This window comes from Psammomys obesus, unplaced genomic scaffold, assembly GCF_907164565.1.
Source record: "Psammomys obesus unplaced genomic scaffold, mPsaObe1.curated_primary_1811, whole genome shotgun sequence".
In the NCBI taxonomy this organism is placed as follows: Eukaryota; Metazoa; Chordata; class Mammalia; order Rodentia; family Muridae; genus Psammomys; species Psammomys obesus.
Window position 1 is genome coordinate 17,885,316 of NW_026592548.1, and position 15,958 is coordinate 17,901,273.

The 15,958-nt window shown below is 43.4% G+C and overlaps 1 protein-coding gene across 7 annotated transcripts in view; it reads right to left on the bottom strand.

Moving 5' to 3' along the window:
- Kyat3 (kynurenine aminotransferase 3) overlaps positions 1-15,958 on the bottom strand; it is a 44,980-nt gene that overhangs the window by 17,095 nt on the left and 11,927 nt on the right. For all 7 annotated transcript variants that reach the window (XM_055614323.1, XM_055614322.1, XM_055614328.1 and 4 more), the window contains 6 exons: positions 10,092-10,150; positions 9,167-9,311; positions 5,969-6,118; positions 4,737-4,823; positions 4,167-4,292; positions 3,955-4,075 (listed from right to left, as the gene is read on the bottom strand). In XM_055614323.1, the coding sequence (XP_055470298.1) occupies positions 3,955-4,075; positions 4,167-4,292; positions 4,737-4,823; positions 5,969-6,118; positions 9,167-9,311; positions 10,092-10,150 (688 nt within the window). The remainder of the gene's footprint in view (positions 1-3,954; positions 4,076-4,166; positions 4,293-4,736; positions 4,824-5,968; positions 6,119-9,166; positions 9,312-10,091; positions 10,151-15,958) is intronic.

Below are 15,958 nucleotides of genomic sequence, written 5' to 3' on the forward strand. Positions count from 1 at the left end.
TCTATCTATCTATCTATCTATCTATCTATCTATCTATCTATCTATCTGTTGGGGTGCTCATGCACATGTGTGGATGTTAGAAGGACAACTGTTGAGAACTTGTTCTCTCTACCATGGACCTGGGGATAAAACTCAGGTCATTTCAAGCTTAGCCACAAGAACCTTGATCCGAAGAACCACCTAGTGTGCTCAGATCTAATAGTTTTACACAGCAAATCATTTCCAAGGTGGCAGCAGCACCAACAGCACAGGTTGAGTGTCAGCTGTCACAGAAGCTGTGGTACTCGGTGTCTGGTGCTAGTCGTGGTTGCAATGTTAAACACCTAATTTTCCGGGACAGTACTGGGGATTGAACCCAGGACCTCTCACATACTATGTATGTGCTCTACCACCGAGCCACTGTCCCACAGAGTAGTCCTAGGGGCTGGTTTTGGATGGGAGTACTGTGAGCCCTCCTTTCGAAGTCTGTTTCTCCACACTCCCTAGAGCAACACTTCTAAATGTGCAGCTTCACTGGGAACAGTTAAGAAGAAAATCAGACCTACTAATGCCCTGTCATCTATGTTTGCATGTATGGTACTGAGATAACAATCCCATACTGTATAACGCAGCCATTTAAAGTGTGCACTCTTCTGTATAAGCATTAATACCTTTAATCTTGGAATATTTTTCTAACCAGAGGTGGGTCACCAGGCCTCTATCTTCCAAAGTCATTCATTCACATTTGCCCATCAAATCTGTTTTAGTGACTCATTACCAGGGATTGGAGGAAACGAGGAAGAGGAGCATGTGGCTCCCGCCTCAAGAGCTTAAGGTCTCCAAGGCTGCAGGGGGCTACTGTGCTGAGGGCTGGAGTAGGGTGGACAGGGAGTGTTAGGCGATGGTGAAAGGGAAGGAGAGCTCTCCCGGGCCAGGGAGGCAGGAGAGGGGAGGCAGACATTCTGTGCTACGACATGAAAAGCAATCATAGTATTTTAACCATATGAACGTGGATCCCCCATTAAGGGTCAGCTGACTAGCTGCATAGCTCACAAGGAAAAGATTTTAAATATCAGTATATCAAAGAAGGGGGACAGAGAGGAAGGTTCCTTGTGATGGCTCAATATATCTAGTCATCGGGAGATATCTGGGCCAAGGATATCTCATCCAGCAATAGTAAAGTCGACCATTTTCTCTCCTCCTTCTCCTCTTCTTTTTGGGACAGGATTTCACTGTGTAGGTCTAGCTGGCCTGGAACTGGCTAGGTACACCAGGCTGGTCTTGAACTCATGGAGATCTACCTACCTCTACCCTCCGAGTGCTGGCATCAAGGGCGTGTGCCTGTGTGCCTCGATACCTAGCTCTCTACCATTTTCTTTCCTTTTATTAGGTTTTTAAATTTATTTTTATTTATAGGAAGGCAGGAGACATGATGAAGGATGTTGTGCCAGAGAGCAGAGCCTGCATGGAAACATGATGTGCAGCTGATAGGCCTTAGTATATTACATTAGAAAGCCATCCTCATGCCGCAAAACTGATGACACGGCCGTATTTTAATCTTTCCCACCAGACCACTATAATGGGTTGCACACCCTTGATTCAGCGTGACAGACTGCATTTTCTAAATAATTACACGGAAAATTCATAGTTTTGCATCATTTTCATTCCATAGGCTGTTGCAACAACCAAAGCAAATCTGAGTTAAAAATATGTCTTGAGGGAGCCGTCACGATGAGTTGGTTGGTGACAGTACCTACTGGGAAAGCCTGACCATCTGAGTTCAATGCTGGACCTTAGAGAAGGGTGGAAGGAGAGACAGGACCCCAGAGTTGTCCTGTGACTTCAACACACACCCCATAGCATCTGAGGGCCCCAGCAACAAAACTTTCTAAAAAAAGTCTTGTATATGTTTAGCAAATAATGTCAGTTATACTGTACTCTGGGTGCTTATCATTTAAGGAAACAGTACATTTCACCACAGCGGTCCTTTGGATAGAACTCAGGGCCTCCGACTTGGCAACAAGCTCCCTTTCTATTGAGCTTTCTGGCCCATGAAATTTAATTTTTAAGTGTTGGTCTGAGTTTTCAACTGAGAAAAGACAGGTCACCAACAAGATGAGCCATGGTGGGTTCTGACACAATTTGGACACATGGTAGCACTCAGCTGTGCCATTAACATCATGAACCACACATCCTTTGCTTCTGTTTCTGTTTACATACTTGCCCTGAAAAAGATTAGTCCTCTTCCATGGATCTAGCTGCCACCAAAAACTGAATGGCTGTAAAAAACATACTCCTTCATAGTCTGGGCCTGACCCTTAAGCCTGCAGTTCCACTTATCTCCAGGTGGAGCTGTCCCAGGGTCCTAGAGACACTTGGCAGAAGCTTACCCCCCACACTGTGGCTGGCTGAGTCATGGTGCTGCTTGGTAACTCAGGCTGGAGTCTGGAAGCATATGTGAGTGTTTTTTCTCACTCCAGCTGCTGCGATCCATCTCCATAGCTTTTAATTCTATCTGTCCCAGGCTGGCCTTGAACCTGACACCCTCCTACTTGAGACTCAAGAGTGTTGTGGTTTACAAGTGCGTCCCGATGCTTGGAAGTAAGCTTCCAAGCTGCTGCCTTCTGCAAGGTTTTTGCTCCTCCAAGGTTCTTGCTCTGCTTTTTAATCCCCTCAAGCACTTGCTTTTCTCCTCCCACCTCTGTGGCCATTTATAATGTACTACTGGGACAATTATGGCACCTGTAGCTTCTGTTCACACATATCTGGCATAAATGTGCATCTTTTACCGCCTCCTTTCCAAGTTTCCTACTCATTTTATCTTGCAAAGACACTTGATTCCTAAATCTCTAATCTGCGTTTTGGTCCTGTGATCAATACAGACAAAAGCACATTAGGGGAGGAAAGGGTTTATTTCGCTTACACTTTCCAGTCACAGTCCCTTATTGAAGAAGTCATGGCCAGGACTCATTCACAGCAAAACCCATGAAGGAATGCTGTTCACTGGCTCATGCTCAGTTGCCTTTCTTCTAATGACCAGGACTACCAGCCTGAGAATGGTACCACCCACAGAGGGTCGTGCCTCCTTACACCAACCATCAATCAAGACCATGCTTCATGGAGGCTTTTGTTTATGCCTGTGCGATTGAGGCAGTCCCTAAACTGAGGTTTCGTCTCCTGAGGTCACTCTGGGGTGTCAGGTCGAGGCACTCACTCCCAGCAGGTGTAGGACTCTAATGTGGAAAATGGGACTTTCGAAGAGACCAACACAAATAGCAGTCTCTTCCTTCCTGCTTGTAATTGAGAAGTAAAACACATATATCTTGTTTAACTGTAGAGGGAAAAACAAAACAAAGTAAACAGGGAAGGAAGCAAATGCTGGAGGTGAGGGCGACTGACAGGGAACAGAGACCCAAGGGAGTCATGTGAGCATCAGAGAGACAGTGTTTCTAGGCAAAGGAAAGACAGCTGCCAGGCCCAAAGCTTACCTCCGTGGCTTACAGTCTTACAGCTGAGAGCTTGGACCATCCCAGATAATACTGCAGGATTTGGGTGAGATAGCCAAAATCCCACCGAGGACAGAATAGCCACAGCTTGCCATTCTATAATTCCTTGATATTGTTTTGGTAACTTGTTCAGCACAAACAATCACGAACCTCTTCATGAAAAGTTGTGTCCCAGTGTCTACACACCACAGGACTGCAGGACTCTTGTTACAAAGTGAAAGACGGGCAAAAGAGGTACCCTGCTAGCGTCGCAGCTTTATAAAGTGACCTCAAGTCCCTTCTCCCACTTGAACATTTGTCCATCAAATGTTTAATCACTTTAATCACTCAAGCATGATCCGTCTAAACATTTCTCGTAAGCGCTCCCACAGATACCCATCTATTTTAAAGCTGGCCTAGGATCCTTTCTAGTCAGTGGTTCCACAGGTGCCCAACACATTCAGACTTGAGACTCTGTCCCAATCGGTACCTATTTTTATATGCTTATGTCCGGTGTAGACAAGCCATTCGTAAACCTCATCACTGATGCACAGGGTATCATGCTTGATGCAAAGGTCAGCAATTACTTGCAGCTCCTCTCTGGTATATACCTACACATATTAAAGGGAAGGGCAGAGTCACTTATTCTACACGAGAGAAAGCAGCGAGTCTCAGCCTGCGAAAGCAGAGCGGCTCACTTACCTTGCCAAGGGGGTTATGTGGAGTATTTAATATAATGGCTTTTGTTTTGGAACTAAATTTACTTTCCAGTTCCTGAGGATTGAATGTCCAGTCAGAGCTAGACCACTTCATCCCATCAGTAGGTTTCTAGGCAAGAAGAATAAAGATGTGATTTGAACAAATTAAGATGTGATTTGAACAAATTAATTCATGTTTACCGTCTTACAAACAACCTAATGAAGAAAGAAGATTAAAAACACACCTGACAAAGGTAACTGAATAAATGACTAACAAAGAACACAAACAAATAATCAGGCTCTAATTCAATCTCAAGAACCCAGAGGACCCGAGCCTTCTGTACAGACCCATTAAAGGAAACAATGAATCCCGTCAGCACAACAGCTGTTGTTCCTTCCCAGAAGCCAGCTGTAACTATGGGCAACTGTGACACTGTAAGGCTGACAGAAGATTCTGTGAGTCATCTCAGTTAAGGTATTCATTATTTTCAAAAGATTTAAGATACATCTTCAGTGACAAAGTAATTGCTATTTTACAAAGTTCTTCAAGCCCATAGATGGACAGGGGACTTACGGATCTCAGGGGAATAAACACAGGCGTCGCTCCGGCCATTCTCACCATGGGCTCATAACAGTCATAAAAAGGCACCATAATTATCACCTGAGATAAACGCAAATAAGAACACGGGATATCAGGTAGCAATTCATCTCACATGTGAGGCGCGTTGCTAAGTGATGCAGCAATGGAAAAGACAGGCCTGGTCTTTGTGGAGCCAATGTCTGAGTGCAAAAGACCCTAAATATGAATGCACCCAGGGAGTCAAAGCTGGAGTTCTTGGACATACAGCTGGGACATTCAAAATTGTCTAGTATTATAGGCGTGCACAGATTTAACTGGGACCTGGACTGTTCATCATACTCTCAAACTGATGTTCTAACCAAAATCTAAGGATGTTTTTTGTATTTCAAGTTGGAAAGTAGAAGGTAGGATGTACTTATTACATTAGACAGTGATAGAGGTGGGATTTTAGGAACGGCACTGCAATGTTTTCTACAATGGAGTGCTAATTTCAAAAGAGTAGTAAACCTGTGAGCAAAAAAAGTGTTGTGTTTGTGTAAATAGTTATCCATTTTCAGCTGGTCAGCTGAATGAGTTCTCATGATTGCTATCACCAGACGAAAGAAAATAAGCATTTTTACAAACACACACACAAACTAATGTTCCTATTGAATCTCTTTCTTCTCTCTCTGTGTGTATGTATATGTGTTTGTGTGTAGGGGTTGCATGCCAGCCACATAGAAAGTTAGAAATCAGTCTGACTACAGACTACCCTGTCTCAAAAACAAACAAACAAACAAACAAACAAAAACAAGCAAACCAACTAACAACTAACTACACTGCACTAGCCTACATTACACTACACTACAAAGCGAACAAACCTCGCAAATATAATAATGAATGGAAAAAAAAGTTCAAGAGCTTGTATGGTATCAATCCAGCTTCTATCAAGGTAAATGAGCCAAGAGAAAGAGAAGAGGTGCAGAATATAGAATACTGGTTAATCCAGGGAGAACATACACTGGGAAAGGGCTTAAGGTCTCTGGATGCCAGGAAGGTGCAATGTCTTTATGTTCGCTGTACTGTGTGGCAATTTATGCCACTCTGTATTGGCTTGGTAACGTGACTGCACCATCATTAGACTTCAAAATGGATTGAAAGTAAAAAAGAAGGGAACAAGATGAGGAAAAGGTCCAAGATGGGACAGAAGCACTGAGTAGGTGTTATGACAGGGTTCCTGTACTTACTTCATCTCCTGGGTCAACCAGTCCTTGAATGGCATTAAAGAGAGATCCATATGCCCCGACTGTCACAATGATTTCTTCATTTGGATCAATTTGTTTTTGATAAATTTTTTCATATAAGCAGGAAAGAGCTTTCACAAGTGATGGATGACCCTATTGTAGTAAAGATTAAGACAAAACAAAAACCCACCTTGAAATTCATTATGAAAGCTACTTCTTTGAGGTAATGTAACAATTTTTAAATTTCAGCTTATATTTAGCATTATTCCCAAATTTGTATTTTTTAAAAGATCTATTTTACTCATATAGGTATTTTGCCTACACATGCTCATGGGCACCACATGACTACAGTGGAGGCCAGAAGAGGGCACTGGATGCCCTAAGCCTGAAGTTACAGGCAGGTGTGAGCCCCTGTGTAGGTGCTGAGAACTGAACCCAGGTCCTCTGCAAGAGCAACAAGCGATCTTACTCACTGGGTCATCCCTCCAGACTCCAGATTCGTGTAGCAATAAACTTGAAAAGCTTTTGAGGGTTTCTCTATGAATGGTTATGAAAACTTGCCACTGATGAAAAGTGTCCACAAAAGGGAAGGTTTGGAAATACAGAATTTTGAATTATTTGTTTTGAATAGAAATGAATTCCCTGTACATTTATAATAGCACAAAAATTCCCAAGTGAAAGTAAATGTAAAAATCCTGCATTCGCTACATCCCCCAAATCTGCTTTTCACAATTGCTGGGGAGGTTCTGCCCACCACAGATTAAGAGAAGGAAAACCAAATTCACCAAGGACATTCAAGCTAGTGTGGCTGATAGCTATCAGTACCAGGAAACAAAGTATCCACTGATGAAAAAAAAACTTAACAAGGACAGTGATTGTCATAAAATGCAAAAGAGAAAATGATAAATGCATTAAGTGTGAGATATGTAATAATTCTCATATTTAGAGGCTGCGAGCACAGCTCAGTACGGAATAGACTATAGTATATAGATAAAAATAAGCAAATAGCATTTTCCTCTCACTTTTCTTTGGAAGCTTCAAGCTCCTCTCTTTTATCATAGCTCTCCAAATATATCACAGGTTACTGTGAATTATAATCCCTCTCTGAGGTGTAGAAGACTAGAAATTTTTCCTTCCATCTCACCAGGTCTCAGTATCTGTTACTTAATCTCCCTGTCTCTTTCCACTTGCTCTTCTTGGCCTCTAGTAATTACTCTTCAAATCTCATCTTCCTGTAGATCTGCATTTTCTAGCGTTTACATGAGACAAAATCTTCAGCGTCTGCCTTTTGCGTCTGCCTCATTATTCCAGTTTACACGATGTCTGCCAACACCATCCATTTTGCTGCAGACGTCTGGTTTTCATTCTGTCTGTGGCAGAATAATAGTCTACCGGGGAAGGGGCCATATTTCTCCTATTCTTCTGTTGATGGTCACCTAGTCTGGTTCAGTATCTTAGCTTCAGTAAACATGGGTACGGGTATCGCTGATATGCCGTCTTCATTTTCTTTGCATAGAAATCCAGACATTTTTATGTGTGTTGCTCCTTTGAAATTTTTTTTTTTTTTTTACATTTATTTTTTGTGTTTGGGGAGGGGCGGTATCCATGATGCCCTGTGTATCTGTGGAGGTTAGAAAACTACTGCATAGTTGTTTCTTTCCTTCTACCAGGTGTGGCCCAAGGATCAAACTGAGGTTTTCAGCCTTGACCCCGAGTGCCTTCACCCATTGAGCCAGTTTACTACTTATACTGCCTTTTGTGGCGCCTGCGCTAATCGACAGGAACATCAATAGCGTGGAAGAGATTTTCTTTCTTTCTCCCTCTTCTTTGTTATGTTTTGCTTTTTAAATAATAACCGTTCTGACTGGGCTGAGAGTCTTTTTATTTTTTATTTTTCCTTTTTTTTTTTGTTCGTTTTGGGCTTACTTTGTAGACCAGGCTGGCCTTGAACTCACAGCAATTCGCCTGCCTCTGCCTCCCTGAGTAATAGGATTACGGGTGTGCACCACTTCATCTGGCTCGGAGATGATTTCTTGTGGGTTTATTTGCATTTCCTTGATGTTTAGTGGTGGTAAACACATTTGTCTATTTTTGCTATGTTACCTGGTAGCTTTGGGAACCTTAGAAAAAATCATATCCTACACCAGTAGCTTGATGTATTTCGCTTATATTTTCTTCTACAACTGCCATAGTTTCAGGTCTGATATGGGGGCTTATAGACTGGTCAGCGAGTGAATGTGCTATCTAGCTGTATGTCAACTTGACACAAGCTTAAGTCATTTGGAGAGAGGGAACCTCAAGTGAGAAAATGCACCCCTCCCCAACTGGCTGATGGACAAGACTATGCTTTTTTTTTTGTTGTTGTTGTTGTTTGTTTATTTGTTTTTGATTGATGATTGGTGTGATTGAGCTGGGAGGACCCATTTCACTGCCGGCAGTGCTATGTCTGCTCTGGTGGTCCTGGGTGCTCTAAGAAAGCAGGCTGCCAAGTCACGAGGAGCAAGCCAGTAAGCAGCACCCCTCCATGGCCTCTCCATCAGCTCCTGCCTCCAGGTTCCTGACTTGAGTTCCTTTCCTGGCTTCCCTGGATGATAGGCTACAAGTTGTAAGATGAAATCAACCCTTTCCCCAAGTTGCTTTTGGCCGTGGTATTTTCCATAGCGATAGACATCCTAATGAAGACAGTGAGACCATGAGGGCCCTCCGACAGTCCTGTTGTTTCCCCTGTGCTCCCATCCCAATAGCAGTGCCCTGTGCAGACTATTCGGACTTCTATAGCGCAAAGTTAATCTTAATCTAAGAAATGTCTGGATACCTGAGCAGTCTAGCACAGAATGATGGCTAGGGGCTTAAAAAGGAAGTAAGCATCTAGGGGGTTCTTTAAGAAGCTAGTCCTAAGGCTCCAGGAGTGTTAATGAGATAGCAAACATGTGGTGAGAGAATATTTTCCCTTCCCTTAATGTCCTGAGATTTCATTTCAGAACAGTAGTCAATGAAGAGCCAAAATGGGAGTGTGAAAGGACCGGAAGATGGAGAAGGCCTATTCTAAGAGATAAGGGCAAGGGGCTCCTGAGTTTCCAGGCTGGGACAGTTCATCTTCAAAAGCCAATTTCCTTTAAGGAAGAGGGGTTCACCCCCACACACCCCCACACTCTGGCATGAGGTATCAGTGCACACCCCACAAAGCCCTGATAGACTCACAAAGCCCCTCGTGTACTGATTCAGGTTATCAGTTAGTGCAGCCTTTGATAATTCTTCTTTTACATATGAAGGAGGGGAGATATCTGGAAGGCCTTGTCCAAGATTCACAACAGAAGGATCTGCAGCCAACTTAGTGAATTCAACCCTGATTTAAAAAAAAAAACACAAAAGTAGGAAGTACTATAATTATAGAGTTAGCGTCAATATCATATGTTCACATTATAAAACAAAAAAAAAAATTGGACTTAAGTCTTAGTGATTAAAAACGAGTTCCTAACAAAAATGTTACTACCAACAAGATGAATTTACCTAGCAAATGATTGTTGAAATAATGACCTTAACTTTCCTAGAGAGCTCAATTCAGGGACATTCATATTTGAGTATGAATATATGTATGGAGACATATATACACAGATATATGGTTATATGTAAGAATATGCAGTCACATATACATACACACAGTTGGCGGAGCTGTTACCAGTTTTTCTTAACAACAGCTAAAAGGAGAGCTAATAAGTAAAGTTTACCTGAGTGTGAGGCACACCCATAAACTCGTAATCCCTGTAAATGGCTATAATCCCAGTACTGGGAAACCTGAGGCAAGCAGATCAAGAGTTTGGGTCCAGCCTGGGCTACACACATAGCAAGGTCCTAGTTCAAGAAAAAAAGCAAAGGAAACAGTTTGATGCAAATTTCATGAAGGCCGTCAGTCAACCTTTTCTCTGCCATGTATGCAGTGCTAGTCCCAAGAGCAGCTAAATGAATAAATCAGCACCTGTATTCAAGGATGGCTAGCGTCCAAGCATTTACTCTTAATGGGGACGTAAATGAATGGCGTCATTACTGGACTGCAGCTGAAGTTAAAAATCCAGTTTAAGGGAGCACAGGAAACTTCACCCCACGACCATCTGTCAAAGACACTCACCACACATTGCTATCCAGGCCTTCGATTCGTTTGGCATTTTTGAATTTCAAAGCCATTTTCTGAAAGATATATTGAAAGGTTCTTTTAATTATTTAGTCAAAATCCAAAGCAGTCAGTAAACAATGGGCCACTCTCCTTTTCCCTTTGTTACCTTGTAAAGGGTACCACAGGAGGAAGTTTTAGAGCCCAATGCAAAGTCCTAAGGAGTCCAGCTCTTCCCCACTGCTCTACAGAATGCTCTTCCTTGCCATCCTCACATCTTCACAGTCTCTCCCAAGGACAAGAATACCACCCCAACACATCACTTTGAAGGCATGAACCACACAAGAGCTCAACAACAACACCAAATACAAAAGTCTCAAAAGAATCCTGAGTCATGCTATGAAGCTGCATAATTTATTATGCACACACAGTTCTATAAGAAGTTTCTCCTATGGCCTACAGGAAGAACTCAATAAATGGTCTTAAACTCCTTAACACTGGGTTACAGATAATGGTAGCTAGAATTAGGAAGCAATGCTTTTGTGCCAGGCACTGTTCCGTGTGCTTCACATAATTTACTTTGTTAACGTTTGTATCAGCCCTTATGTCGCACTGTGAATCCCACTTAGGAATGAGCAAAGTTGAGGTACCATGAAGGTGAGTTGAAAAAAACTTTTCACATCTGCCAAAGTTCATAAAACAGTCTCAAAGCGCCTCAGCCCAGGATTTGAGCCCATGATCTTTCTATAGCCCATCCTTACACTATCTTCTACTGTCTTTCACATAGAAGACTTTCTAAAAATATGGCTGGAAGGTGCTGCTAAAGATAGAGCAGTCATTCCCATCAGGTCTATGCAAAGCAGTGAGCTAAGGCTGTACCAGGAAATACTGGAAGTTATAATTATCATACCATATATAATACGGTATGTTCTTTCAATTCAAAAGCTACATATGTTTCGACTATCTCGAAAAGGTATTGGATTAGCTTTAAGTCCTTTGTAAGCAGGCTGGTGGAAAAAAAAAATGATTGACAGCATTTTTGCAATGAATTTTATAATAGAATATTAAAGCAATTTTAATTCAATCTGGGAGAAAGATAATGATAATGGTTATTAAATAGACCATTGTTCTCATTCTATTTCCAATAACCATACTGAAGAAATAACTTTCTCCGGCTCCTATTTGTAACTTTTGAAACTCCACTGAAGGGAATCACAAGCAAATTCTCTGGAGGCTAACCCTCTGGAGGGTAGCATTTTGATGAAGTCCCGCCTGAACATAATGCGACTCTAGAGAATACAATTATAAAACTCAAAAGACAGAAGAAGATACCTTCATGAAAGGCCTTTCCCTCTTTCTGAAACAATGTTGAGAACTTAATGATTCATTCAGCATGTGACCAGAAATACAAAGTAGATTCACATATAAAAAAGCCAGGTCTGGGAGATGGCTTAGTGGGTAAAGCACTTTCTTTGTGAGCCTGACGGCCTGAGTTCAGATCCCAAGCACCCACGTAGAAGTCAGGCTCTGACATGGCCTGTGACTCCAACATGGGGAACAGAGGTAGGAAGATACCCCCGCCCCCCAGTCCATCTGAAACACAGAGCTTCAGAGCAATCAATGAGAGACCCTGCAAAAAAGAAGGTAGAGAGCAACAGAGAGAAATACCCTGCCTTGTCCGTGGACCTCCAGACTCCCATTCATGGGCACGTGTACCCCTCCCACATGTACCCCCCCCCCAAATGCAACAGACAACACAGACATGAAGTACAACTGAATTTCAAATTTGTTCAGCTGAGGTAAAAGGCACACTTTGACTCAGTTTTATTCAAAGTCTGTGTCTGAGTCAGCCACTTCCCTCAGCTGCCTCCCCTCCATCATAGTTCCAGGCCTCAATCGGCCTACATCCTCAAATACTTGTTCTCTCCTACTCTTCCTCTAACAAACTGTCTTTCTGCATCAGCATCTCTCAGCCTCACTATAGAGCGCAGTCTTTCCCAACCTTCCTAATGCTGTGACCCATTGAAAATATAAGTATCCGATAGGCAGGATACCTGATATGAAACCCCTGTGTGAAAGGGCCATTTGATCCCGAGGGGTCGCGACCCACAGGTTGAGAACCAATGCCATAGACTTCTCCAAGCATCTCCCCTCCCTTGTAGTCTATGTTGAGAAATAACAGTATGCCAGGTAGCACTGAGTTGTGAGTAGTCACAAACACAACAGCAAGCATTTCCTTTGCCTGGCGAGCATCCGTTTTCGCTTTCCTGGGTGTGAGAATGCTTCTGTTGGGAATGCATGCTCTGTTCTCAACTCAGTCCCTGGACTGCACAGCCCGGTCCCTGCGGCACCTGGATAGCTCCTAGTCCACGGAGCTCCTCTGTTACTCAAATGAGACTTCCTTTCCTGCCCTCCCCACACCAAGGTCAAGTACTTCTATGTGCTCCTGTTAAATACAGTACTTTCTAGCATCTCTTTCATGCCTTCATTCACTTGTAAGTCCTTAGATTATTAAAATATCTTGTATGCTGCTGGGTCAGTCAAGTTTCTCCAGAGAAACAGAACCTATAGGAAGTGTGAGAGATTTATCTCAAGGGCTTTGGTCATGTGGCCGTGAGGCTGATAAATCTGCAATATACAGAGCAGACAGCAGTATGGAACCTGTGTTAGAGCTCCAATCTGAGGTCGGGATTGTCACGTTCTAGGTGGGTTGCTCGGATTTGATTGATTGATTGACTGATTGATTGATTTCCTCCAAAGACAGTAATGGAACCTAGCTCATCCATACTGGGGCTGCTGTGGGGAGCCTGGGGGACTGGAGTAAGGGTCCTGAAATCAGCAAAAGGCAGACTATTCCCCGCTTTCCTGGACTTGCTTGTCATGGTGCATGAAGCTGCCCAGAGCCCCAACCCATACCCCAGGAGGTAATGTAGCCTGGTAGCCAGGTTAGACTTCCCTTCCTCCTATAAGGCCACATCCGGCAGTAGCACCTGGAATTCCTCTTTACACAAATGAGGCACCCCAGCACCCTGACCCCTGTCAGTGATACACACTTAGCCCAAAAGTCTCTACTCCCCCACCCCCAAAGGTTGAAGTAGCCTCTGTTCCCCCCGTTAAGGGAGCTGTCTCACTGAAGCTGTCTTCTGGGAAGTCTGCTTCTCAACATGCTCACAGAGGTCTCTCACTGCTAACTGTTCCTGGCCCTGGCTGCCCCTCTCAGCATCTACCAGTTGCAGTGGTGCCATAACAGGCTGGAGCCTGAACGGCAGCCTGCTACTTAGCTTTCCTCAGAGACCACTAATTTCATCTTCAAACTACCTTCACAGCATACCCACACTGGTGTTTGGACAGACACTTGGGTACTTGAGTATCTGTCAGCAAAGCTGATATCATCAGAGACCAAGACACAGCTCTAAGCCTGCCACACAGTGAGCTTTCAACAAACATATGATGAATGAAAAAAAAATTTCATTCACGTTATAGTGTCACTGAAGTTGGACACTTAGGTCGACCAGCTTAAGTTAATTTATGCTGCAGTAATAAAGGACCCAATGGTTTTTATCTCTCTCTCTCTCTTTCTGTGTGTGTGTTTGGGTATGCAGGTCAGAAGATAACTGGGTGTTGGTCCTTGCTATATCTGAGACAGGGCTCTTGTTTGCCTCTGTGAATCCCTCACTAGCTCCTGAGTTTCTGTGGGATTCTCCTGTCTCAGCCTTCCATCCTCCTACACGAGGGCTGGGATGCATGCACACTATCTTGTTCAGTTTTGTGTGAGTTTGGGAGTTGCAGTGCATGCCCTTACACTTGCAGAACAAGTGCCTTACCCTCAATCTTCCCAGCCCTAAAACAGGAACTCACAGCATAAAATTATTATTAACAGAAACTCTCGGCAGCTTCTCTGCTCAGTGCCACTGTTATCCTGAGATACATCCTTGCCTCTATCAGGAACACTACTCGCATTAAGACAAAAAGGTCTTGGAAGATCCTGCTTTGGTATACACACTGCTTCTAGTTTTACATTTCTGGTCAAAATGATTTCATGGCTGGGCCATGGAGCCGGATTATGTAATGGGCAAGCAGGGGAAGCAGTAAGCATGTGTGGGAAAAACTAAATAAAGTCAAGATCGGACAGGCCGCTGTGACAGGCTGAATTCAGTACTCCTTACTTACATAGGTGGAGGCCCTAGCTCTGAATATGGCCATAGGAATAAGGTCAGTAGGAACTGGAGACATGGCTCAGTAGCTAAGAGCACTGGCTGTGTTTCTAGAGGGTGTGGATTTGATTCCTAGCCTCCATCCGGAGGCTCCAAACAGTCCCAGAAGATCTGACACCCTCTCCTGGGCAGTAGCCATGCACAAGGTACACGGACATACATGTGGACAAAACACTCTTACACAGAAAAAATTAAAATAAAGATGCTCTAACTTTTTAAAAGATGCTCTGTCTTTAAAAAAAAAAAAAAAGGAAAAAGAAATAGACCTATTGCTTATACAATAGTTAAGATGAGGTCCTTAGGTGGGCTCACATCTGACCTGTTGGTTCTGCATTTGAGGAGACATCTGGACAGACTGCGAGAACACCTCGCATGACAGGCTACAGGGACAGTCTACAAATAGAAATGCCAAAATCCCAGGAAATCCTGGGAGGCCAGGGAAGATGCTCCCTTCACTCTGTAGGATGAAATGTCTCTGTTTATGGTGGTCTCAGCCTTTCAGCCTCCAAAGGCAGCGAACAAAACCAAACCTCCTTCTTAAGCATTTGCTCTGTTAAAGCAGCTAGGGAAATCAGCTGTCTGGTGGAAGGTGAGAAAGTCCCAGGTAAGAAGCTGGTGAGCACTCAGAGCTTGGTTAACTGATCAGAACTGCAGTGGCCACGGAGAGGGCGAACTGTCACAGGTCAGAGCCCAGTCACAACTCATCTCAGGTTACTGTCAGCCCCCTCATGAGACACGGTGTCCGCCTTAACAGTTTTGTGGCTAACGGATCAAACCCCTTTGAACTGTATTCACTAGATAGATCACTAGCTTTGCCAATGAAAAGGCTGAGCGTCATAGATAACATGAGGCCCACAGAAGATAGCCCCCCCCTTCCACCTTGCTCCAACCACCCTACCTCATCGACACATTTTAAAAGTGGCTTGATTTAGGACTACCTTTGTTCATTACCAAAGCTTCATCAGACCGTTACCACGATGGAACATGAAATTTGGGACACCCTGAATCTGTGCTCCTAAGGCATGCTCATTCACATTTGGCCTCTTTGAGGCGAAGGTTGTGTCTTTACAGTGACAAAGATACTTTGCACGGTGGGCACACCAGACTCATCTGCAGAGGCAAACGATGATTGTGGAAAACCTACTTCCTGGGACCAACCCAGGACTAGGAAGTTAGAACAAACTTCCAGATATGTAAGAGAGAATCTATAGCTGGCATGATTTTTGAACGCAGCTAAGCATATGAAGTGCATTTTTTCAGCAGTTAGATTTTTTCATTAGTTAGGTGTGGCATATTCATGAGCTGCTGTTTTACACAGCTTGCTGTTGAAATCACAAACTATCAAATCTTCCCTCAGCTTGAAGGGAAGACTGCATCTCCAGAGCGTTACCACAAGGTGGCGAGGCTTCAACAAAGCAAGTTCCTAAAACAAGGAACTACAACCGAGGAGCCTGATAAACCAAAGTGCCAAACTGTATACATTTTAAGGACTTAACCCACAAGAAATAATGCATGTAGGTGGGATGAGACAGAAAAAGCCTCCTAAATGAGGGGCTGAAGCTGAGGAAATCAAGCCTGTCAAATCTATACAGTAGAAGCCATTAAGTCTTTTCTTTCTTTCTTTTTCTTTCTTTCTTTCTTTCTTTCTTTCTTTCTTTCTTTCTTTCTTTC